General features: G+C 33.8%; 3 protein-coding genes across 5 annotated transcripts; 1 reads left to right on the forward strand and 2 right to left on the reverse strand.

Annotated features, from left to right (window-relative positions):
• Positions 1–2,170: 2,170 nt before the first annotated feature.
• Positions 2,171–4,723, reverse strand: LOC132282147 (F-box/kelch-repeat protein At3g06240-like). Its single transcript, XM_059783768.1, has 3 exons — positions 4,637–4,723; positions 2,401–3,010; positions 2,171–2,214 (listed from the first exon to the last, which is right to left on the reverse strand). Exons 1-3 carry the CDS (start codon positions 4,721–4,723, stop codon positions 2,171–2,173), a joined length of 741 nt encoding a protein of 246 aa, XP_059639751.1.
• Positions 4,724–10,044: 5,321 nt separating this feature from the next.
• Positions 10,045–16,035, forward strand: LOC132284538 (uncharacterized). Its single transcript, XM_059786647.1, has 5 exons — positions 10,045–10,992; positions 12,097–12,155; positions 12,312–12,440; positions 14,679–14,814; positions 15,463–16,035. Exons 1-5 carry the CDS (start codon positions 10,294–10,296, stop codon positions 15,808–15,810), a joined length of 1,371 nt encoding a protein of 456 aa, XP_059642630.1. The 5' UTR covers positions 10,045–10,293; the 3' UTR covers positions 15,811–16,035.
• A 912-nt stretch (positions 16,036–16,947) lies between these two features.
• Positions 16,948–24,392, reverse strand: LOC132284539 (THO complex subunit 4D-like). 3 transcript variants are annotated; one of them, XM_059786649.1, is made up of 7 exons: positions 24,125–24,392; positions 22,222–22,457; positions 21,226–21,369; positions 21,068–21,136; positions 19,164–19,345; positions 18,284–18,334; positions 16,948–17,370 (listed from the first exon to the last, which is right to left on the reverse strand). In XM_059786649.1, the coding sequence occupies exons 2-7, from the start codon at positions 22,414–22,416 to the stop codon at positions 17,166–17,168; spliced, it is 846 nt and encodes a 281-aa protein (XP_059642632.1). In that variant the 5' UTR covers positions 22,417–22,457; positions 24,125–24,392; the 3' UTR covers positions 16,948–17,165. The 3 variants fall into 3 exon arrangements, with proteins under 3 accessions (XP_059642632.1, XP_059642631.1, XP_059642633.1); XM_059786648.1 differs by having other exon boundaries at positions 16,948–17,373; XM_059786650.1 differs by lacking the exons at positions 22,222–22,457; positions 24,125–24,392 and adding an exon at positions 21,545–22,215 and having other exon boundaries at positions 16,948–17,373.
• Between the last annotated feature and the right edge of the window lie 1,167 nt (positions 24,393–25,559).

The following is a 25,559-nucleotide window of genomic DNA, read 5'->3' on the forward strand; positions in this document are numbered from 1 at the left end:
TTTTGTAAGTTTTGAGGGTGGGTAATCTCTTTTTTAATGGTTGGCCAACTGATCTCATAAGAGTCAGCATAGTTAGTGTTGTTAGGTTTTTGGCCTTGGTTTGCAAATCACCTAGTCATATTAACATCATGGGCATAGTTAGTGTGCACTTTAGACTGTTTAGTAGGTGCGTATAAATCCCTAACATTTAAAAATATTTATAAATTAATCTCTTCAATTGCCAATTTTGACCTTTTTTTATATATATAAAAATCACAAAATACCCTTAATAATCAATGTTTTAATTTTATTTTGTCTTGAAGAGCATTTTAGGTATTTCTTTAATTTAAAAAATATAGAATTTTTTTGAACAATATGATGGTATTTGCACCCTCTCTTTTTTTCCTCCCATTTTACCCTTACTAAAATAAAAATCATAATCTCCTTTCAAGTTTGGTCGTATACAAATTCTGGTCTATTTTCTGTTTTAACTCCAAAGAGTTAACTAAGTGAATAAAAAATTGGCTCTGATACATAGTAAAATATTAAGTCTGAAATTCCAACCTTCTTAAAATGAGTTTTAGCTTTACAATACAAGGACTCGCAAAACATTAAGAAGATGGTGTTTAGCATTGGTAGTGTGACCCTTCAAAATATCACCTAACATTGGTAGTGTTGATTGGAATATAGAAAACCAAAAAAGAGTCGGACACTACGGTGCTTTGTGTATTGATAGATAAATGAAAGAGAGACAATTCTTATGACAGATCACTTTGTTCCTTTTTATTGTTTATTTGTCATTCTTGTTTTATACAGCCCTTGTGTTACTACTATTGTCATTGTCCTTTTTTTCTTTATATTACATCTGTTTTCTTTTTCCTTTTTTTTTTAAGATTATATTACATCTGTTGTTTGTGACTGCAGTACACATGCCATGTTGGATTATTTGTATGTAGAGGAGGATGGTGACATAAGTGAGAACCATACAAAAATTGAAGTGCATACGCATTACAGCATTAGTTGACCATATTTCATGCAAAGAGGGTTATAATCAATACGGGTATGTGACAAAAGTTTTTTTTATTGAATATTATTCCCAACTGAAATAATAGAATCAAAACAACAATAAAATCGTAAAATGCTAGTAACAAAAAAATAAAAAAATTAAATAAATAATTGTCATATTTTACTTTATAAAGTATTATACAATGAGTTGTAACACATTAAATAAAGTGTTGAGAATCTTATGACATCTAAAAGATTTGCTTTAGCATATAGAAAATTGACAAAGTTAAGCCTTGGCATATCATAATTGATAGAATTAGAGAAATAATTAGGCAGGCAAAGTGACACAAATATATTTTTATAACTGAAAGGGGAATTGTGTTATTTGATAAAAAATAATTATTTATTTATAAAATTAGGAATAAAAGTGTCATTTCCTTTAAGAATATGATGCAATTGTAAAAAAATATGGAATGTGAATATCATCTCCCTTAATTAAAATATAAAAAAATCTGTAAGCTCTTCAAATTTCGATTGCCATTCCAAACATTTGAAATGCTCGGTAGGGTATTAGGGTTTAAGTAAAATTTTAATTAATATATAGTTTTGATACGGAATATTTGATTAGATAAGGAACAACTCAAATTCAAATGAGAAATAAGATAAGGGTCCCCAAAATCTCTGGTTACCATATGTAACGACATAAGAAAGAAACAATATCATTTTGGATCGGGAGAATCTCGCTTCAACAACTACTACCATTATGCTTCTATAAAAGAAGTGATCGGTCAACCTAAAAAGGTACGCCATAAATTTCATATGTAATGCTTATCGGATATTAACTTGACCGTCGGAGTCCACCCTGCCGGTCATCACTTCTCTTGTCTTGCAGGAATTGCCAGGTTCCGGAGCGTACAGATTCTTGCATCAACAGTTACAGATTCTTGCATCAACAGTTGGTGCCGTCTGTGGGAACAGATAAGTTATGACTCCAACTGCCATCATTAGCGGTCTCGTGATTTTAAAATTAAAGGCTTCCTTTTGCTTCTACTTAGTTGCTTCTTATTATTAGTTAGTCAATTAAATTATATATTCATCACAATATATATATATATATATATATTTGATGCTGAACTAAGTTAATCTCTCCAACTAGATAATTCTATTCTAGGCCTCTAGCTATTGTTCAAGTGAAAAATGCAGCTATTGGAGAACCATGGAAGCGACAACCTGGTTTCAATAGAAAGACCAATCTACTTCCATATAATTAAAAAGATAATAACATATATGCCAATATAGCTTCACAAAAGCACCACAATAGCAAGCAATTTTCAATCCCACTAAAAAAACCCATTATTTGTCCTATTGAATTAGAATATAGAACTGAAAAAAGATGCCATTTAGTATACGGTTTACCTCCTACAAAGGATCCTTCATCCAAAATTTCATTTGTCAACCATATTGGCTCTGGCTCACACTTCAATGATGGCGATATGAGGCTCTCCACAAAGATTTGTAGGTTAAGAAGAAGTATAAGCCCATGCCGGATGTCATGAAATCTAAGATCCCTGTGTGTTCTCTCTCTTGTGTTGTATAAAACTAACTTCTCAGAGTTTTTCAGTATCAGAACTTCATCATTTTTCAACAAAGACAACAGATCGATATCATGATAAAACGGAATGTTAATCCCAAATTTAGTCCATGACTGCTTCATTATCCAAAATTCATTACTCGGGCATTTTCTAATACAAAGGCATCCTTCAATCAGCTCAAGGATGCTATAGGTGGGAGGAGCAGGACTAGGAACCTCTCGGAATTTCTCCTCTACCAAATCAAAAGCAGCAACCATAAACGGCTGCTTTCGATCTTTATTTAGACAAACCCAATGAATAGCTCCATTTAATAGTGTCCCCAAACTCGAAAGAGGTTTACTAAAGCCACCACTGTAAGGAAAACCCTGAACCACTTTCCAAGAATCACTTCTTAATGAATACACATGGACATTATTGCTGTCTACCCTCACCAGCTTGAAATCATAAGTGGTATGGTCATACCCAAATCCATATGTAAAAATAAGTTCCCCTAGATTGGGAGTTTGTTACTAATGGTGGTATTTCCTTGGTGAAACGAAGTTGGCGATGTCAATTTGAATTGCACTTGCCCTCCTTCATTTTAGTTCCTTTTCCATTTCGGCTATGCTTTCATTGGAATACCTTTTAACCTACTAGACTAGTGTTACAAGTGAGATTTGTCTCTTATAGGGTTTGGATGGGATTGGAGTGTGTATAAATGAATGGGTATACAACACTATCTAACAGTTTAAATTTTTTACTAAATAGACAAGCGTTCACCCCAGAGTCAGACCTAATCCTTAATTCGATGTTACGCCAAACGCTCAACTCAGAGCGTCAGGGTCTAATTCCAGGTAGGCAGGGTGGCCCGACCACAACGAGGGCGTTGCGCGGGTTTGGGTGGGGGACATCGAATTTGGATGGGAGTTGAAGTGTGTATAATGGGTGGATATACAACACTAACTAACTGCTTAAATTTTTGGATAAATAGACAAGTGTCAACCCGTTACAACTAGAAAATGCTACAAAATTTTCATAATTTAGAAAGCCATCTATTTTGAAGATGGAATATTGTTAAAATATATATATTCAGGGTAAATTATATTCATCTTCTTTAATGTTTGGGCAAATTTACCCACCTCTTTTAAAGTTTGGACAAATTATACACGGTATGTTAACGTAAATTATACTCATCTCTCTTGAAGTTTGAACAAATTACACATAGATAAATTCTTTAGTATTTATTACTTTCACCTTCCTAAACTTGTTCATCCGAAAAAGAAACTGAGTATTAAAAGTTAGTAATACTCTTATACTATAATAATGTATTATATCATAATGTTTTATGCAGTATAAGAAAAAAAATACAATTTCTATTGTGCTACAAAGATTAATGATAACCAAATTTTAGGAGAGGTAAAAGTAGTAGTACAATGTATAATTTGTCTAAACTTTAGTAAAAATAAATAAATAAATAAAAAGAAAAAAAAGAAAGAAAAAAGGGCGCAAATCCACTCCATAGCATCTTTCACTGGAGGGTGTCTATGACAGATCCAATGGCTAGGATGAAGCTAAGTCAGCTAAAGTTGCCTTGTCATTGCCTTGTCACTGCCTACTAAGCGCCAACTCAGCACTGAAGTATGAAAGTTACTTTATTTTACCATGTGTGAATATTGTATACAAAATTGATACCAGCTACGTACTGTCTACGAATACTATATACAAAATTGAAATACAAAATTAACTTATACGTGGGACCCACATATGATTTTTTACTTTTCATCTTCTCTTCTCCCTTCTTTGGTTCGTCTCCTCCATTTTCTTTGGTTCAGAGGCTTCGTCGTTCGGTATCGTATTTTATTTCTTTTTTACTTTATCTTCTCTTCTTTTCCCTTCATCTTCTCCCTTCTCTCTGGTTCGTCTTCTCCCTTTTCTTTGGTTCAGAGGTCGTATCGTATTTTACTTTTGGCGTCTTCCCTTTGCTTTGTTTAATACCAGTTCATGGATTAAAATTGAGCACGATAATGAGTCCTCTCCTACGATGCGGTGGCGTGTGAGTTTTGCGGCGCCAAGGCTAAAACCAATATCAATCTCAACCTTCCTCCTCTCCTAGATTTCACTGCTGGAAACATCGTCGGTGCCAGAAACTCCGATCTTGCATCATCCATGTTTCCAATTTTGCAACTCCATTCATCTTCTTTCTTTCTTTCTTTTTCAAATAAAAAAAAGAATGAAATAGATAAGAATGAAAATCTAGAGAGAGAACAATATTTATAAAAATATATATTTATGTAAATAGATAAATAATTTCTCATTGCAATTGAGAAATAAATGATTTTAGATATTGGTTCATATTCGTCACCGTTGTTGATTTCTGTTAACATAATTAGGTTTTTTTATTTTTATTTTTTTTCTCTTGTATCTATAAATATATTGATACATATAATCATATATATTACGTTTCTAATGGTAATAAATTTGATTTAAGGGATTGCTTAAATTAAAATATGAGAACTTATTTGTAACAAATATGATAACTTGTTTCATTAAAGTGAAAACCAAACAAAATTAAATTTCATATAGTGTAGAAACATATTTTTAACATACATTGTAACTTATTTTATTCAAGTACAACCAAACACGTGTTTCATCATAACAATTTTATAATTACCATCACAATTAAATTTCATAAAATGTAGGAACACATTCTTAATATAAATCACAAATTATTTCATTATTATGAGATTCGTAAAATAAACTGAAGTCAAGGGAAAATCAGCACATGTTTCTAACATGTTTGATTTTTCATTTAATGATTATTCCGTTTAACTTGATACATCATATAAAATTAACAAATGATACATGTTACAACTTAATTGTGAGGTTACAAATAATTTGAGTTTGAAACATGTTACTACGTTTGATTCATGTTACATATTAATAAAATCACATAAAATCAACATATGATATGTACTATGATTATGTTAGGATGCCAGTTATAAGTTATGTTTGAAACATGTTATGTTTAAACATTTTTTAAAAAATGAAACATATTTCTAACATAAATTATAACTTTTTTTAATTTAGTGTATTATATGAGAGTCATAAAATGAATCGAAGTCCAGGGAAACCAAATACGTGTTTCGAATAACATCGTAACGATTTCATAATTATTATCACAACTAAATTTCATGCAGTGTAGGAACACATTTTTAATAAATATCACAATTTATTTCATTCAAGGGGAAACCAAACATGTGTTTAATCATAACGATTTTATAATTACAATCATAATTAAATTTCATATAATGTAGGAACACATTCTTAATATAAATCATAAATTATTTCATTATTTTATATATATATGAGATTCGTAAAATAAACCGAAATCAAGGGGAAATCAAGCACATGTTTCTACTATGTTTGATTTTTCATTTAATGATTATTTCGTTTAACTTTATACATCATATAAAATTAACAAGTGATACATGTTACAACTTAATTGTGAGGATGCAGATAATTTGAGTTTGAAACATATTACTACTAACATGTGATATGTATTGTGATTATGTTAGGATGCCACATATAATTCATGTTTGAAACATGTTACATTTAAATTATAATATCATTTTAAAAATATGTTTGATTGTTGTTACTTTTGATTCATGTTACATACTTGAACCATAATGTATCTTCGTTTAATGATCAGTGTTGAATAAACATTTAGGGTTCTACCATTTGGTGATTGGTGATTTGAGAAGCCCACCTCATAATGAAATATTGTTTGGTGATTATTCCTTTCAATTATTATATAAATCATTTTCAAAGTTCATCTCAAGGTGACGACACTCAATACATTGCAACGCAAAAGCCACAAAACTGGCATTATATACCCTCCACCTAAGCATCTTGCACTTCAAGACAATAACTATCTCTCTTCTGAAATCGGATTTGACAATTGTGTGTGGTGTAAATTCATTGCAAGATTGTTATTTTTTTCTCCGGAAAGACTGTTATTTCTCTTTACTAATAATTAATTTCTCTCTGCTAATAATTCACCTAAACAAAGAACTTGGCAAAAAAGAACTCATAACACAAGACCATTATAACTTTAAAAGTTCTTTACCGAGGGGGGACTGGGAAAGAAGAATAGAAATACACTTTAACTTCTTGATTTTAAACATAATCAAACCAAATCTAATATATTATATATTTCATTTGAAATAATAACAACTCAAGGGAAATGCTATTAAAAACTTACACAAACATACAATGCATTGGCTTACAACATTGTAATGATTTAACACTAATAAAAAGGCAATATTTATACAATGCAAACTGCATATTGATTCTGAATACTAAAACCTATAGTGAAAAGGAAATATTATGTGGGAGAAAAAAAAAAAAAGAAAAAAAAAAAGAAGGAAGAACTTATATAGCACGATCGTTATAAGGATGTATAATTTCTTCACTCATCAGGTCCATAATGAAGCTTAATATCCGAAACCCTCTGAAGTGGTTGCCTGCAAAATTGGTTAGCCTTTGGAACCTCAAAACCTTTGTACACATATAAAAGAACCAAATCTATATGTCAAGAATAGGCTATATAATTTTTTTTAAAATAATCTATTTAATGAAGGAAACGTGTAAAAAGGAGTATATATATTATTTGTCAAACAAAGTCAAATTTTTTTTTACCTAAAATAAAGATAGTTGATCCAAAAGATATTAGATAAATCATACATTTTAACTCCTAGAGTGAAATGGAAAAGTAGGATTCATATGATTGACCCCAAGTAATTAGAAAAATGCTTTGTTTGTTGTTGTTGATGATATATATTTAAACGCCTACAACAAACTCATTCTCATCGGACTCGTGGCAGAACAAAAACTATAAACCAAGCAATTATTATATTGCAATACATAGAAACAATGAATAAAAATAAAATAAAAATAAAAATAAATAAAAATAAAAACCAAACGAAATTTAAAAAGAAACTAGATATAAATGAAAAGACATAAATTTAGTACGAGGGGAAAAGGAAACCAAGATGGATAGGGAACTAGTTTCAACATATCAAGAGGCTTCAGAAACATATTTGTATGCAACTCTTGAAAGTAAGTATAATGAAATGAGCTTTATCAATGTACTACTTAAGTATAGAAATCACTGTTGATGGCAAGTAGGCGTATTCAACTATTTTATTATATGATTTTATGCTCCCACTTGCCCTTTAAATTAAGTCAGCCATAAGCACTATCTAAATGAAGTAAGATAGATAGTGAGTCAAGTTCATAAACATGATTAGGTGTCATAGTAATTCAAGGTTGAAATATAAATGTAATTATGAGACTATATCTTCAAGTCCCCATAAGGGCAAGATTGTGTGTATCTCTTGCCGATATTAATAATAGATAAATAAATAAATAAAGATTTAGACAATATCTAGGTCACTTATAAACATATTCAAAACGTCAATAAGTAAATAGCTAAAGATAAAAGTATAAAAATATAAAAAATAATTAGAAAAGATAGTTCAATTATGTGCAACAAAAATCATTAGCAACAATATTTTGGTTGATTTATGTGTATAATAGGTGCACAAAGCTATAATGTTTAGGGAACCAGACTGAACAAATGCAACACGAAACTTTTATTAATTTCTAAAAATTTGAATCCAAGTTTAAATTGTTATGCAATTAACATAAAACTATACTTTTAAAATTAGAAAACACAATCTCAAAAGTTTGAAAGTTTTTCGAAAAATTTTCAACTCATAAATTGAATTCCTAAAAGTTTATTACTATCACCTTGAATCTCCACACAAAAACTATCTTACCACATGTTCTCGTAAAATATTTATGAAAGAAAAAAAAAATTAAAACCTAACAAAAATAATATTCATCAATTTTTGATAAACTATTTTACACCTAAACCTTTGCCAAATACCAAATAATTCAAATATTTTACCTGAAAAAAGAATGAAAATATTTTACATAGAGTGGCAAATTTGATTGATAAATTATTTCCCTTTCCTATCTCCACGAAACAATTATTCTGATTCCATATGCAGAAGGGTTTGTAATGAAAATGGCATATATGTGATTTTAAAGTTATAAACCATGAACAATAGGACGGAATTGTATAAGCAATATAATCAAAATTTAAAAATTATTAAATAGTCCGGGAATCAAAATGCCTAGAAATTGAAAGTTCATTCACTTTGAAAAAATATATGTATAATATTATTATTACTATTTTCACACATTGTCACTTATATTTAAAAAAAAAAAAAAATTAAAATTAAAGAAACTTTTCTCATCAAAATAAAAAAAACAATAACAAAGGAAAAGGAAATCAAATATAAAAATCTAAAAATACATATTGAATACTCCATATACAAACTTATCGAAAAAAACCCATCTAGGAGTTTGTAAAAAAAAACTAAGCCAAATCTACAACAATAATCATGAACACCAATATATATATGTATATATATATATATATATATATATATATATTTGTGTACTCTATAGTTGTATAATTCTAAGCCAAGTGTATAACAAAAATTATGAACATTAACAAAATAAAAAGGACCCAAATGTATTTATGTGTACATATATCTAAATCAGAGAAAAAATAGTAGAATAATCCGATCTGATGAAAAGATAGGAGTGTGAGAGAGATGTATATATACCAGCGATGTAAGGGGTTTTGTCGGTCTTGAATCCAGCGTAGCATGTGTCACAGTAGACTTTGACTCGGACCTGAAATGGTTTGCCTTGTCACTGCCTAATAAGCGCTGAGAGGACACATAGAGCCAATAACAAAATCAACTTATATGTGGGTCGTGCTTGATGGCACACTCCGTTCACACAAATCTTTGCCATTAATCCAAATTAAACCTAAAATTGCCAAAAAAAATAATAAAAATAATAAAAAAATCTCAAATCATAACCCTAAAAAACTCATTTAACGATCAGATATATAAAAGATCAAATCAATCTAAAAAAAATTATAAAAATAAAGAAGTATAAAAGAAGATGTTTGGTTGTGCAAATCTTCATATGTGGTACAAAACCTTAAATCAGATTTCATGATTAAAATGAGAGAGAGATGTGTTTTGTTTGAAAGAGCAATTTGGGAGAGAGATTTTGGGGGAGTTTCAAATTTTATCTGAAAATTTAAAAGAGTATTCATTACACACTTTCAAATTTTACATGTGAGACCCGACACAAATAATATAATATATATTATGTCGAAGAAGTTGGTAAATATGGTGAGAGGTAAGCTGGTGACGATTTGTTTCCCTTTGCTGGAATGTTCAAACGCGTTTTTTTCTATTTTTATTTAGATGGAATCAGGTTTTCGTCCCAGAACAAGTTTGCCTGTAAATATGGAATAAATCAAAATGCAAAAAAATAGACTTAATGCTTAAGACAAGAACCAGAATCAGCACAATATATACATTACAAATTCATTTACATCGCCGCTTTTACTGGTTCTTTATGTATCCAAGTCACAGAACCACGTGAACTTTCCAGCATATCCACTCCACTTTCTCTCTCTAACACACACACCCCCCGCCCTCTCTCTCTAAAATACCACTCTGGAATTTTCACCACCTCGAACAAATCAGTGCCAGTCGTCTTTCGATCATAAAACATGACAACGATTTTCTTCTGTCTCTAGTACCTGTTTTCTCTCTCTAAAAGTAATATCTGCAGCTGCAACAATATGTCAGTGTCGTGCGGGATGGAGTGTGTGGTGGTGCTGGGCTGCATGCGGTGGGCGTGGAAGCGCTGCACCCACATCGGCTCCGACGACAGCGCCACCTGGACTACTGCTACCCTGGAAGAATTCGAGGCTGTCCCTCGCGTCTGCCGCGTCATCCTCGCCGTCTACGAGGAGGACCTCCGCAACCCGAAGTTCCCGCCCTCCGGCGGCTACGGCCTCAACCCGGACTGGGTCGTCAAGCGCGTCACCTACGAGCAAACCCTAGGCAACGCACCGCCCTACCTCATCTACGCCGATCACGACCACCGCGAGATCATTCTCGCAATCCGTGGCCTCAATTTGGTCAATAAAGGGGACTACAAGGTACTACTCGATAACAAGTTGGGTATGCAAATGTTCGATGGCGGCTACGTACACCACGGGCTATTGAAATCGGCGATCTGGGTGTTGAATGAGGAATCGGAGAATCTGAAGCGATTGTGGCTCGAAAATGGGTCGTCGTATAAGATGATTTTTGCCGGACATTCTTTGGGGTCTGGTGTCGCCGCCTTGTTGACGGTGATTGTGGTGAACCACGGTGACCTGCTCGGCGGGGTTCCGAGGAGTCATGTGCGGTGTTATACAATTGCGCCTGCGAGGTGCATGTCGCTCAATATAGCTGTGAAGTATGCCGATGTTATACACTCTGTGATCTTGCAGGTGAGGAATTTGAATGCCCCCAATTTGAATTTGTTTTTCTGGTTTCAGTTTGTTTGAATCAATCAAGTGAGAAGTTATTATGAAATTGGTTTTATTCTGTTTATATTTGCTTGTAAATGTATATTTTTGAGTTGTTTGATTCAATTGCTTCTGGTTCCTGATAAAATTCATTGCGTATTACCAACATATTGCAATGTTGGATATGTTGATTTTTATATATTTCTCTCATACGATGATGATTCATTATTCATGATTTTGGAAGTGGGTATGTGATCTCAATTTGGGATTGCTAGCTTCTTTCATTTGATAGGTTTCTTTGGAGGTGGTTTAGTAACCTCAAAATACCGTTGTGAACCTCAAGAAGTTCAAGGAAATGAGTTCATGTGGTTGGATGATTTCTTGGTAATTATACATGTGCAGTAGCACAAACCATCTCGATCTGAAAATAGATTACCAATAACGTGTCTCATTAAGATTCTGGGTTATCTGTTGTCTGAGTTTCATTCTCTGTGTTGAAGGGGTTTATGTATTTGAACTCTTTAAATGTTCAGGATAATTCATATGTTCTGTGTACTTCATAATTTTGGATAATATGAATGTTGAGGCTTTTTTTTAACCACTTGTTTGTCCATTAGCTAATTAGCCTAGCACTAATATAAATTGACATATTCATTTACATACAAAATAAAAAGAAAAAGTTAGTTCCAGTATTTTTCTAACCTGACCATGTTAGCTTTAGGAAAACCTCCATCCGTTAGATCTCTTGTTCAAGAAAAGCTATGGTCTGTGGACACTGAGTTGTGTTTGGTTTGTTAAGCTGATTTTGACTATTGCATCAATGGTTGTTGAGCCATTGATAGATATATAATTTGGTGGAAAGTGATGATTATTAAGCATATTTTATTGAATAATTGATTAATATTATTAACTGTTTAAGAGAAAGCAAGAGAGAGTGTATGCATATATAATGGGAAAAAAAACTTATTTGACCTAGCTAATATGTTGTTTATGTCTTGAAAATACCTACATTTCACTATCAGTATATAAATTTGGTGGAGTTACTCCAATGCAATGAACTGACCATGCCAACTTAATCTTACCTAGGATGATTTCTTGCCAAGAACACCCACTCCCTTGGAAGATGTCTTTAAATCAATGTTCTGGTGAGCTGTCTTTCATTTTTTTAATTTTTTATTTTGTTTTCTTTCCCTATGGTATCACACAGACTGTTTGAAGCTCTGATTATGTTTTGGTTTTCCCTCGTAGAGGAGTGAGTTGTTACTATTATCTCTTAAACCAGGCCTTAATCCTTTGGACAGCTTGCCATGCTTATTATTCTTGGTTTGCTTGAGGGACACCTTCATTCCGGAAGGTAGGAAGCTCAGAGATCCAAGACGACTATATGCACCTGGACGGTTGTATCATATTGTAGAAAGAAAATTTTGCAGGTAACAGCATATACTAGCTACTTCCAATTTTTATCATCAGTGATTGTTGTGAATTAGCAAAATTATTATTGCTCTGACAAGCAGAGGATTTGTGCACCATTGATTCACAGATTTTGCAAAACCATTGCATTTGCAGTTGCATTTTGTCCCTGCACCTGACAGTATTTGAGTGGAGACTCTTAGCTGCCCACTAGTGACTTTTTTTGATTCAGTTGAGGTTAAACTAAGCAAAGTAGAGATAGTGGAACTTTAGGTATATGAGTTGTCTTGGCAATTTCGTAGTCAAAACCTTTGCTATAATGTGTCAATATGCCATGATTTGTATGAATACAACAATTGAAGGCAATCTGCACAAAGATTTGAGAAGAACACAGTGAGAAATTCACATGCTTTATCTCAACATATTTATTTGAACTGTTTTTTGATAAATTATTTTTCAAAGTACCGATTTTTGCTTAGGTTTTATAATGAAGTTTTTATTAAAAACAGTATGTGTCGATCAACATGTCCATCAATCAAAGGGCTCTCCAATAGAATTCAATTGATAGGTGGATTGTTCGAAATCTTGTTAGAAATCTTTTATTGAAATTTAGTATGCGTTTTATTTTATTTTATTTTATTTTTTTGATAAGTCAAAATTTTAGTATGCTTCAATCTATTAATTGAGCAATCGAGCAGCTTGGCGATAGGTATTGATCAACTGAACCATGCAGCAGATGTTTATTTTTGGAAACTTCTTTGAAACAAAATTCTACAAGTATTTGACTTACCAAGTCATATAGGTTATCTATATTCTCTTTAAATATAGGGTTTTAGTCAGTCTAGGGAGTGTGTTTTTTTAACTCTCTAATCATCTAGAGAGAAATCTTGTGTGAGGGAGCAAATACCCAATTACTCAATCTAGGGTTCTCTTAGACACCATTGTATGTGTTTGAGTATTCACCAAGGAGAAAATTCCGGCATTCCTATTCAACCAATTAGAAATTTGAGAAGAAGGAAGGACAAGTTGGACAACAATTGCAGAAGCAGATTCATTAGGAGAGTCTGTTGAGGAGCGGCCTAACAGCCTGAAGACTTGAGTGGAAAATTTGGCATCAGTTTGGGTCAAGAATCAACTATGTTCTAAGTTGAGGGAATGGTTAACCTAATTGTAACTCTTTTTGTGGGAATCAACTAGGTTCTGTGGTTTATGTCAAAGTTTTATGGATGAATGTTTATGTTTGCAATGATTGGATTCAAAAACTAACATTTACAAATTGAGATTCGAATCACAATCAGCATAAGTACCTAAAAATAACTGAAATTTAAAATTAATTTCCGTAAGACTTATTCATCTCCCTCTTAAGTCTATTTCACCTCACACACTAACGTATTGGAGCCTTGGGTGACGGTCTCTACAATCCAACAGTGGAACTACTGTACAACTACCATATCTCAGTTGGCAATGTTAGGTGGTCAGGAAAGTATCAACCATCTTTTACTCCAACCTGGAACAGACGCGTTCTGCAAAAATTCCGGTATAAGTTTGTCAAATTAAGAATTTAATCCTATTACAGCTTGATTAATCTGACTTGACCAACTTGAATTCTGCCTGTTTTCCAATGTCAAAATAGTTATTCCAAGCAATCAACCAATATATATATATATATATATATATGCTTCTTACATTGTATACTCCTTATTTGAGTTTAAGTACCATTCATTCATGCATCTTGAAGGGCAAGGATAAACGAAAAAAAGTTGCTATCATTAATGATGGAATTGCTCTGATATCCTTTTGTGTCAACTAGTACATTTTACTGACACATAATACTGTAGCCAATTTTTATTTGTTTCAAATCAGAATTTATCATAATATATTCTCTTTCACGCACAGCCAGATTAGTGTTGAGTACAGCAATCCTTTTAGTAGTATCGAGTGATGATCTATATCAAACCCTTTGGTATAAGCCAATATTCCAAACTTCTATTGTTTTTGGGAAAAAAATATCCCTATTATTGGTTTAAAATAATTTAGTATCTAAGCACATCCTTTATTTTTCCCTTCTCGTGCAGATAAATTACATGTCCTGTTTCAGATATACTCTTCTCCCATTTGGTGTAAATTGTCAAGTATTTTTTTCCGAAATATCTCTTATCAGGAACCTTTTCTTTTTTTCTCGTTTCAAGAAACATTGATTGTGTTTTTTTAGCAGAAGAGTTTGCTAACTCTGAAACTGACTTTTGCTTGGTACGCAGGTGTGGGAGGTATCCTCCAGAGGTTAGAACTGCTATCCCTGTTGATGGAAGATTTGAACATATTGTCTTATCATGCAATGCAACATCTGATCATGCAATTATTTGGATAGAAAGAGAAGCAGAGAAGGCTTTAGAAGTAAGTGGGAATCAGTTTTTCACTTTTTTATTATATATTATTATTACCCATCATTCACATAATTTGTTCCTATTCCCGAGGTAACAAAAAGGAGTGTTGGATGTCTCATTCCTCATCCCAGCATGGACGCTGGGAATTCTCATTCTTTGTTCAATAGAAACTCCAACAAATGCATAAAATGCATCATAAGAATTGTTGCGACCAAAAATAGCACGGGATGAGATATTGATGAGGATTGTTACTTATTTTTTTATGGAGGTGTTTTGACATATTGGCGTTTCTGGTAGTTTAACCAAGGTCATGGTGTATAACTGGGTTAGATTTGATAATTTGATCAGAGGAGCGACATAAATTCCTTTGACGTTGATTAATCAGTTGACCGATTGCTGCTTTAGTGGCTGTTGCATTTCAGAAGTATATGTTTGTATGACCATATCTAATATCAATCAGTCAAGAATTGTCTTAAAGAATAGGAATAAAATAATGAGTGACAAATGAAAATTAGTATTTTAAGACAAAAAATGCACCACCGTGTACCTATATGCGGGTTCTATCCTTGATTGTTGTTAAACTCTAGTGCTAAACATGTTATGTTTGAATGTTCTATAAGAGATCTACCATTGCCACTAAAATAATGTCTTCTCACAGAGGATGAGAGAGAGCAGCTCTGAAACCGTAATGACTGCCCCAAAAATACCGAAACTAGAGAGGTTGCAGACAATTGAAAAAGAACATAGGGATGCATTGGAAAGAGCTGTTAGTTTGAACATTCCTCATGCTGTGTGCACTGCCGAAGAGTATTCCTCAGGAAGCAATGAGGGATCCTCAAAGCATACGTTGCTTTCTCAGAAAGAGAGTGAAGATTCCTCGAACTCCAAAGCTGAGTTAAATCCGGGTTGTGGAAGTACTAACTGGAATGAAGTGGTTAAGAAGCTTTTCAAGAAGAACGAGTCAGGAGAACTATTGATGAGTAGAGACATGACTGCCCCCAGATAAAAAGCACTTCTTTCGTCGTATTTGTTCTTTTCTTTTATTTTTTTGGGGTCCCGGGGGTGGTTTCAATCTTAAATGTTTGTAAATGCATTAGAGGTGAGATCTCCAAAGTGATTTTCCCTGTTTGTGTTTTATACCAATTTTTTGTATGCTAGTTTGTGTTTTTGCTGTAAAAATTTCACTTCTTCTAACAATTTAGAGAATCATTAACCAATTTGTTTGCACGGATATTGTTTATAAGAATGAGAATTTGCAGTACTAAAGTTCTGCCGTACAGATGAAATAGCAGGGGCTAGCGCTTCCCCTCATGTCTATCCCTTTGCTCGAGCTGTCTTGTACTCTAGTTGAGGAAAAAACTCCCTCGCTCTGCTCTTTCGTCAATCTCCGTGAGAGAAGCGAAGGGGCGCCTCCTGCCCCATTTATTCAAAGGATTTGGCAAATCCTGGAATGGAACTTTGAACTTCTGGCCAGGTTACAACTTACGCCTGTTCGACTGATCTATCTAATGTCGCTGGTGCAAAATTGACTTTCCTGTGTCTGTCATAAAGGGGATCCTAGGTTCTTGACATCTCGGCCTTGAACCTCGAGGTGAAATAATTTCCTACGAGAAAGGTCAGACCAAGAAACAAAGTCCGAGTATCTCCTCTAAATAGTGAGTGTGCACGTTTCCAATGACGAACCCTTTCTTTTCTATTAATCAATGGAAGCTTTCAATGTACAAATTCCGTCTTCCTTCTTTGCCCCACCGAATGTCCTACAAAGTGTCCGTGTCGATCAAAATGTTAATTAAATCAACTATCAATTTGCTAATTGTAAAATTGCAACTTAATTTGCTCTTTAACCCACGAAAAATGAGGAAATGTTTTTCTTAACGCACCAAAGTTAGTTTCTGCTGGAAAATCCATTTTAAAATTTTCCCCATAACTTTAACAGAATCGCCTAAAACTCTATGCACCATATATTTACTTGTTTACATATAATTTGTAAAAGCTGATCAATGTTATTACGTACATTTATATAATTGGGAAAAGGAATTATCAAGCGAGATATATATATATATATATATATATATATATATATATATATATATGTGAATGCTACAGTAAAGGAGGCAAAATAAAGGAATAAAACACAGGAAAATTAACTAAAACAACAATTGAAAATACCAAAGCAGTGATTCTACGACCACAATAACATAGCATAATAAGGAAAAAAAAAAAAAAAAAGGCATATCCATCCAAAAGCAACAGGAGGATGGAACAGAATTGCAGCAGTCATCATCTTAAAGTTTTTGTACAGCCAACATAGCAACTTCTGACTACAATCTATATGTCCAGTTTTAAAAGTATGAATTCCTATCAAGTTTGCATTGCGTCCGCATGATAGGTCTCCAGCTCTTTGTCGAGATCATCAGCTGATACTTTGACAGGTTTCTTCCCCCCTCGGCCACGCCCCTGACCACGAACACCACCTCGGCCACGGCCACGGCCACGGCCACTTCTATTCGGCAGACCACCACGACCACGGCCACGGCCATTCTGTATGCCCCCACGGCTCCTCTGACTACTAGAAGATGAAGCAACATGTGAATTGACCATGTCGAGATACAAATTCACCTTTTCATATTAATCATCAAACATATTAAAGACCATATCAGAGTGTAGGCACAAGAATGGTGTAAAAAATGGAGCAACTGGAGAGGCTCATATCATAGTCAGAATACATTGTGTCTAATATTAGAAGGCTTTGCTGAATCTGATCATATTGAAGGAATACCTTAATATCTGCTTGAATATTCGTATAATATAAATCAAGTCCGTAGGAATCTGACAAGTTTTATGCTAGCTATCTTAATGAGATCCTCCAGGCTTAGGATTGGTGGAGTACAAAATAAGACACAAGGTACCGCTCAAGTAGAGGTTCTCATCCTTCTTACAAAAACTATTTTCTCAAGGGGAAAAAAATTGCTGTTCTCTCTTAGTTTTTATATCCCAAACAACATGTCTGGAATTTTTTTTTAAGCTCCTACACCAGTACCATATGAAATCAATCAATCAGAATCTCATACTTGATGTCACTGAGGTTCTAGACTTTATTAAATAATGCGAAAGAGAATTCATTAAATATTTGCCTTGAAAAAAAAGTTGATTTAGAACTTGAGACTTTATTGTTGCATGATAAGAAATCTCCTCACTTTTAAAAATCTGACGTATAATCCGAAGTCTAACCAACATCCCAATCGTTCGCACAACCTAGTTTCTATGCACCCAAACAAGAAATTTTTATTCCATTGAAACATGAAAAGGAGCGTTTATGTCCTTTCTGATTTCCAATTAAAATACAAATATGGCATTAATTCACACAAAGAAAGGTACCACATCACAAACCAATTAAAAAGTGTTTAAGATATAGCCATTTTTTCCCCAGAGAAAAGAAAATGAATAGGACTATATATATATTGGTTGAAAAGACTCACCCAGCACCACGAATAACAGCAGCAGAGCCTCTGCCACGACCCATTCCCGACCTGCATGACTTCAAGTGTCAATAGAATTCTCGATATGACAATATTTAAGAAAAATGAGTAACTAAGAACTCTCAGATGCAGCTTTTGATAGAAGTTACAACCCAGAACTCCGGGATACATATACAGACACAATTGCAACCAAAGAATTAGAACCAAATCAATTTCCAATGCAAAATCGTTTTAGTTGTTAAATTTCATCAAAATTAAATAAGCTAGATAGATCTTGAGACAACAAACGGATATTGAGCTAAACTAACACCAGGAAATTCAAAAAAAAAAAAAAAGAGATGGAGCTACGACGAACAAAGGATTAACAAAATCAGTGATTGGCAATATTGGAAATGACAAAATGTCAGAGATCTCTGGTGCTTTCAAACTAGCATATAGAACCTGACCAGTTGCTAACTTGCTACCCACCACAAGGCACAATGTACTCTAGCTGATACAGTATGCTCAGCTTGAAAAGCACACAATGATGCTCCTACCTACGTGGGTTGTTGGGAGAGAGTACTGGAGATGGACCTAACATTTGGATAATTTTTGTACAACGCGACTGCTCTGGGGTTTGAGAACCTACATCCCCAAATAAACCCTTACAACCTTCAAAACGGAAGAAGTAATATTCCACATTTTGGAGGATATCCCATACATTTATGAACCTAGTCAGTAACACAAACCTTAGATGTCAAGCCAGTCACTCATCAACTTTCCCAACCTTCCATGTATTTACTAGATAACTCGACCAGAGTTTTGGTAAATTTGACAAAAGAAAAATTGAAAGGAAAAATAAAATAAAATAACAAAGCGGGTTAGAAGTACAGCTACATACGCCATAACAACCGTCCTCCTTCCATTTACTCCAACTACATTGACACGAGCCGAAACAGGAATTTCTGAATTTGCGCCTATTATTTCGATCTTCATAGGCTTTCCATCCAGTTGTACATTATTATAACGCTTAAGTGCTTGAAATGCGTCACTTCTTCTAGAAAACACCACTTCAGCTGAACCCTGCAACCAAGTATAAAAGGAAGCAGCTTTCACTAGGTGACCAACCACCAAAGCAAACAGTAAAACTAAACCAGTAAGAAGCAACCAGGTGTTCTAACTTAAAAGAAACCACACTATTGCAGCAAGGACATAACTTAAGCCAAAAAATAATAGTTAATCATATAAAAACCAAACTAAACCTAAAACACCAATCAAATCATGAGCCACCACATCATAATCCTTTCGCTGTCTCCATAAACAATTATTTGGCACACACGCACACATATGGATGTGCTCAGTAGTGCACCTCAAATATCTAAATTACATTTTTCTAAAAGATCCCCTACAGAGATATATTCGTAATTTTAGTCAAATACTATATTAAATATATGGACCTTATTATTTATTTCAATAACACAAAAAAACCAGACTCTGATTTTGAAGAAATAACAGAATATACAAACCAATTCAAATAATATTCTTAAACCCACTTTTAAAAGAAATTTATGCTTATGCTTTACAACTCGAACACAATATGTAGGAGATACTTGAAACTATTTCAAAACGCTTACAAAACAGAAAGGATGTAAATTCATATTCTAGAAAACAAACCAAAAGCTAAAAAGTCTAGGCATGTTAATAAAGTCAGCTTGGCTGACACTAATATAAAGGACATTCTAGGTAAAAACCATGCCCAAAGAATTCCCCAACGTCTCCCCCTTTGAACTTTCATCCTATTTCATGTATATTATGTTGGCTCTTTCAAGTGTTTCAACTGTGGCATGTGCACCAAATTTACCAAATCCCAAACCGAAGGATAAAGGTACACAGCCAATTATTCATTAGTATTCTTTAATTTTTTAGGATAAAAAATTATATTTATGTATGATAGGGTGTTCAACCTGGGCAGTTCATTCGTTTTGAAAGAATAATGTAACAAAATAAACAATAACAAGATGTTTTATAAGTGTTCCAGCTGGGCAGTTTACTCATTTTGAAATAATAATTTAACAAAATAAACAATAACAATAAGTTTTACGAGCAATTACAGAGTACTTAAATTCCAAAAAAGTTCAAAGAAGAACGTCAGCTATCAAAACAAAAAAGAAAAAATTGTTGCTAGGTGCATGTCTAAGTAGCACATTGAACAAATAATAGAACCAGTGTACTTCAAGCATTTGCAAGAGTCCGCGCACGTCGGCAAATAAAAAATAAAAATAATAATAAAAAGAGGTGCTACCCATTTAATTAATGTGCTTGCACTCCCCAGACTAAAGGAAAAAAATTAAAGTTAATGAAACAAAATAGAGTCCCTGGTTACGGGAGGAGAGAGAGGTAGAGTGACATAGACGGGAGAAGTCATGGCCCTACATGAATAAAAATTTTAGCCAGTTGAATGTTTGTTTTACATATTTCAACAGAATTTAAATTAATCCAAAAAACTTTTCTGAGGATAAGCTTATATTAGCACATTATCAATGATAAATTGCATCTTAAAGCCGTTGGCTCATGTATATCTGCCACTACGAGTAATCCACTAGCTGAACATACATATTATACTATAGACTCCTGCTGAGGATTAGGAAACAGTGACACCACATTCACCATATGACACAAACAATATGAATGGTCAGAAAAGGCTATTAATTAATCAAGTAGACACCAAATCCGCAAAAAAGAAACAAACAACTCAGAATAGAAAAGTATAAATATAAATCATATGTACTGAGCCTGAACACTTACACTTGGGCGACCATTTGCATCAAAATGAACAGCATATCGTTTCAGTTCTCCAATCTCAGAGAAAAGTTCCTGAGTCGCAAGTCAATTTTCAGCAGAACTTCTTAACAAATCATTTCCAAAGATGTGTCTAATGCGAAAATATATGGCTCAAATTGTACCCTTATGTCTTCATTAGTCACTCCGAAGTCCAAGTTGGAAACATACAACTTTGTGCCATTTTCTACTCCAGTTAACCCTGCAGCTCGAAGACTATCTTCAAACAAATCATGCTGCCACGGAAAACCCTTGGTTCTGCGGAAAGACTGGTGCAGGCATACCAAAAAATAATCCAGATTGCGAAAACTAAAGGTCAGCATAAATCCATAAAATAATATAATTACCACTCTTAAAAGTAATTCATATATCAGAAAAACATCCATAATATCAGAAGTAGAATCCAAACAGATTGAAATGCTCAATAACCAACTAATCTAATACCAAGTAAAATTGAGCTATATGATATGGATTGTAGATGGGAGTAAAGGATTTGACCCACTGCATATAAACTGGTGCTAAGCTACAGGTGAGAGCTCCAGATCTGAAGTTCAGCGAAGGAAGCCCTTTGCAAAAACGCCATGAACTATGATAGAAACTGAAATTCATGCCCTGAAGAAATTCCGCATATAGCAAGAGGATCCACCATAAACTCCCCCGTCTAAACACCCAGTAACCATAGACTAAGCGATATCAAGTAAAATATAAGGATTGGTATGGGTATAGAAATTTCAACCCCACTAATTGTTAGCTGATGATATACTGGTGAGAACTCAAATTCGTAAGTTCAATTAATGAAGCTCCTTTGCAAATAAATGCTAAGAAGTAAGTATAACTTAGTGCGGCCACCAAAGAACTTCGGCATACATCAACGAGATCCATTGCGAAGTCCTGAATACAGCCACAATTACAAATAAACCGTGACGATCATGGTACAAATGCACTGTAAGGCGACAGTACATTTGTGACTGAGCCAAAATGAGCTTCTCCATGAACAAAGGAGGTCACACATCCTCTCATTTTTGGGTTCTACAGCAGTGTTAAAGATCCTCGTGTTTTGAAACCTAAAGCATGTCAGAATCTCAAGCATATGCATAAGACATCCATAGTTTTGAGCTTGCCTTGGCAATGGCATAAGATGATGGCCGAGTATTCACCCCGAGTGGACCTCTACGAGGAGGTGCCCCCGTCATTCTTCCACCAGAAAACGACCTTCCTGGACCTCGACCACGTCTGGCCCTACCATGTCCTCTAACTCTATCGCTATTACGTCTGCTTTTTATCATATCATCAAGTGACATATCCAAAGAAGCCATTGATATGAAGTTTATACAAAACTTTTCCAAAACAGACAAACCTGTCAACAAACCAAAACAAATATGTAAATAACAAGAAAATCAAAATCATATGCGCATTGGTTCAAACCTAATATAAAAGATAATTATGAATGGCTTTGCTGTTTTTCTGCAGGAACTAGGAAGGGATCAACATATTATTGTTCTCTTTTGTTAAAGACACCAAAATAACAAAACTGATACAAAGTGAAACAAACAGGCAATTCAAGGCACAACCTCATATGTGTTTGCGGGCGGGCGGGCGGGCATGCATGTGTATATCATATAACCAGTCGCGAATTGCATATAAATAAATACGATACATTGTAACACATGCCAGCAATTAATAAAATACAACGTATTTATATATATAATTTAAGAACCAAGACACATTAACAGTGCTACACAATAAATAAAAATCTATGAAGCACGGACACCCATTTAAATTAGGGTCACCAGACAGCCCACACATTTTTTTTTGAAAAACATAAATATCCACATGCCCAAATTCCATTAAAATACAAACAAAAAATGTATATATTTGTATCTAAAAGCACAATTCTTATTGTTGTGACCAAAAATGCAGGAAAAGAAGATAAGATTGAAATCTTATCCCCCTCTGTGTTCCCCACTTCATTCATGACTCTCAAACTCTCTCTTTGAGCCGGACCCCTCTCTCATCTCCTGCATCTCTTCATTTCATTCACGGCTCTCCTTCCTCTCTCTCTCTCTCTCTCTCTCTCTCCCTCTTCCAGCCATTCCTCTCTCTCATCCCCTCCATCTCTTCACATATTTGATCTATCTCTCTTATCTCACTTCATACATCTCTCTTTGAATGAATACACGCACAGATATATGTATATATATATATTAAATAGTTGATAGAGATGATATATATATTGCTAACAGAGTCTCAAAATCCCAATCTACATTACACTAATGACTGCTCCCACCGATTATATAGCTTAACAAGGTGTCAAAGAGAGTATGCCATGCACAAAATTCTATAAACTAAAAATAAAATAGACAACAATGCTGAAACAGTTATAATTCTGTTACATGAACATGCAGAGGACAAATCTGTCTATCCATGCACATAAATCACAAACAATAGATTATAGAAGATCTTCCTTATACTTTTGATAATATGATGCCCTATAATCTAGTCTGATCAAATAATTTAAACCACAAATCAGTAATATTACAGGTGCAAAAATAATGAGTCCTAAATCATTTCAAATTGGATAAAAGGAAAAAAGAGGAGATATGAACTAAACAAATTAAAACACTTAAGGAAGAAAAAATGAGTTTAAATTCCGTAACATAAAAAAATCACGACAGGAAATCAAATTCCTGGCGGGCCTGATAATCTCATTTCAGCCAAAAGGCCCAAAACTAAAACATGATTTGTTTTCCAGAACATGCGTCTTCAAGGGATTTTGAAAGCAGCGACCTTTTTGTTCTATAAACATTGTAATTTTAAACAGAAACAGAAACAGGAAACAAGATCCGAGAAAATGCACAAATATTTCCATCTAAAACGAAAACATAACTAAAAAAATCTAAATCATTACATAGTGCAAGAAAGAACAAAAAAAAATTGTATATATGTATACGACCTATGATTCTATATGGATACACGTATACGAACAAGCACGCATAAAGAAAGATTAAATTAAAAGAAGAATACCTAGAGATATGCGTCAGCTGTGAGCCTCAACCTCTATGCGAGAATTAGAAAGCGATATAGAGAGAGAGATTGGAGGGGGGAGGGGCAAGGATTATGGAGATGAGATCTAGGTTATGGGAGACCTATTTGACATGGAAAGGAGCTTCGCAAGAGTTGCTGCTAGGGTTTGAGAAGGCGGTACGAAGAATAAAGATGAGAGAGAAGGGTTGATCTATATTGGTTCCTAGGGTTTCTATTTCTTGGACGGTGGTGTTTGGTGGGGACACTATTTTTTCACGTCAACGCTCCAACACCAGGTCAATATATATGGTTTTGGATTTTGGGCTTTACGACCAGGAAATTAAGCCTAATGTAGCGTAGCAATTGGATTGGGCTCAAATCAAGATTGACTCTCTTTTGTATTTATAATTGGACACTCCTGTATTGACCCATCCTCAATTCAAGTAGGGCTTGGGCAGGACTCGGGCAGGCCCAATCAAAAGTTTTTTTTTTTATTCTTTTCCACCAGATGGCCCAATCATACGAAGTTTTCCAAAACCGATTGTGAGATGGAGTGGTGTGCCCCGCACATTTGGTTTTGGAATTTCAGACTCCAAATATTTTTTCAACTTTATGCATTAAGAAAATAAAGACTGATTTATGGGCCAAAAATGGTAGTTCATCATTGCTCTCATATAAATTTAGATCTATTATCATTACTCTAAAGAAATTTCTTAATCTTATAGGTAATTAATTTGTTGTTCTAGTTGATCGTGGGACTCGGGGGTGGAGTTAGGATTTTAATTTAGAGAAGGCGCAATGTAAAGAATATATATATAATTTAAATAGGAAGAAAAAAAAAATTACATACTGTATACATCATTCTTAAGTGCAAAAAGAAGAATGTTAAGAAGTAGGGGGTTAAAAAAATTAATAAGAAGAAGAAAAAGGGAAGAAATTTGAGAAATTTGAAAAGAAAAAAAATTAGAGTTTGAGTAAAGAAGAAAATTTTAACTTTTCTTTTAAGGAAATCAAAGGAATATTAAGAGCAAAAGAAAAGGAAAGAAAAATTTACAAGACAATTTTAGAAATTTAAAATTTTAGGGAAAGCATCATATAGAAATTTTCTTATAAATGTACAAATTAAAATAAAAATTATTATATTTTATAGTGGGCGGGGCCAGGTCAGGAGGGACACAGACTGGCTCCGCCCCACTATTGTGTTTATGGAAGAAGGAGTTTCTCCGAGAAGGACACAAAAAATATTTCATTTTGTTATAGAGCAACTTTCCAGGAAAAATCATTTTTGAGAAAAATAGTACCTCGCAAATTTTGTAGCCTAACTGATGAGGAGGCAAGATCATTCACTTGATGAAGGAATGATTTCATTGTGAGAATACCCTCATTATAATGTTTTCTATCTTATATATTTTGATTTCCAAACAACTCGTGTGTT

The sequence above is a fragment of the Cornus florida genome, unplaced genomic scaffold (genome assembly GCF_030987335.1).
Source record: "Cornus florida cultivar Cherokee Brave unplaced genomic scaffold, ASM3098733v1 CherokeeBrave_3.0.0_Hap2_Chr11, whole genome shotgun sequence".
NCBI classification, from domain to species: Eukaryota; Viridiplantae; Streptophyta; class Magnoliopsida; order Cornales; family Cornaceae; genus Cornus; species Cornus florida.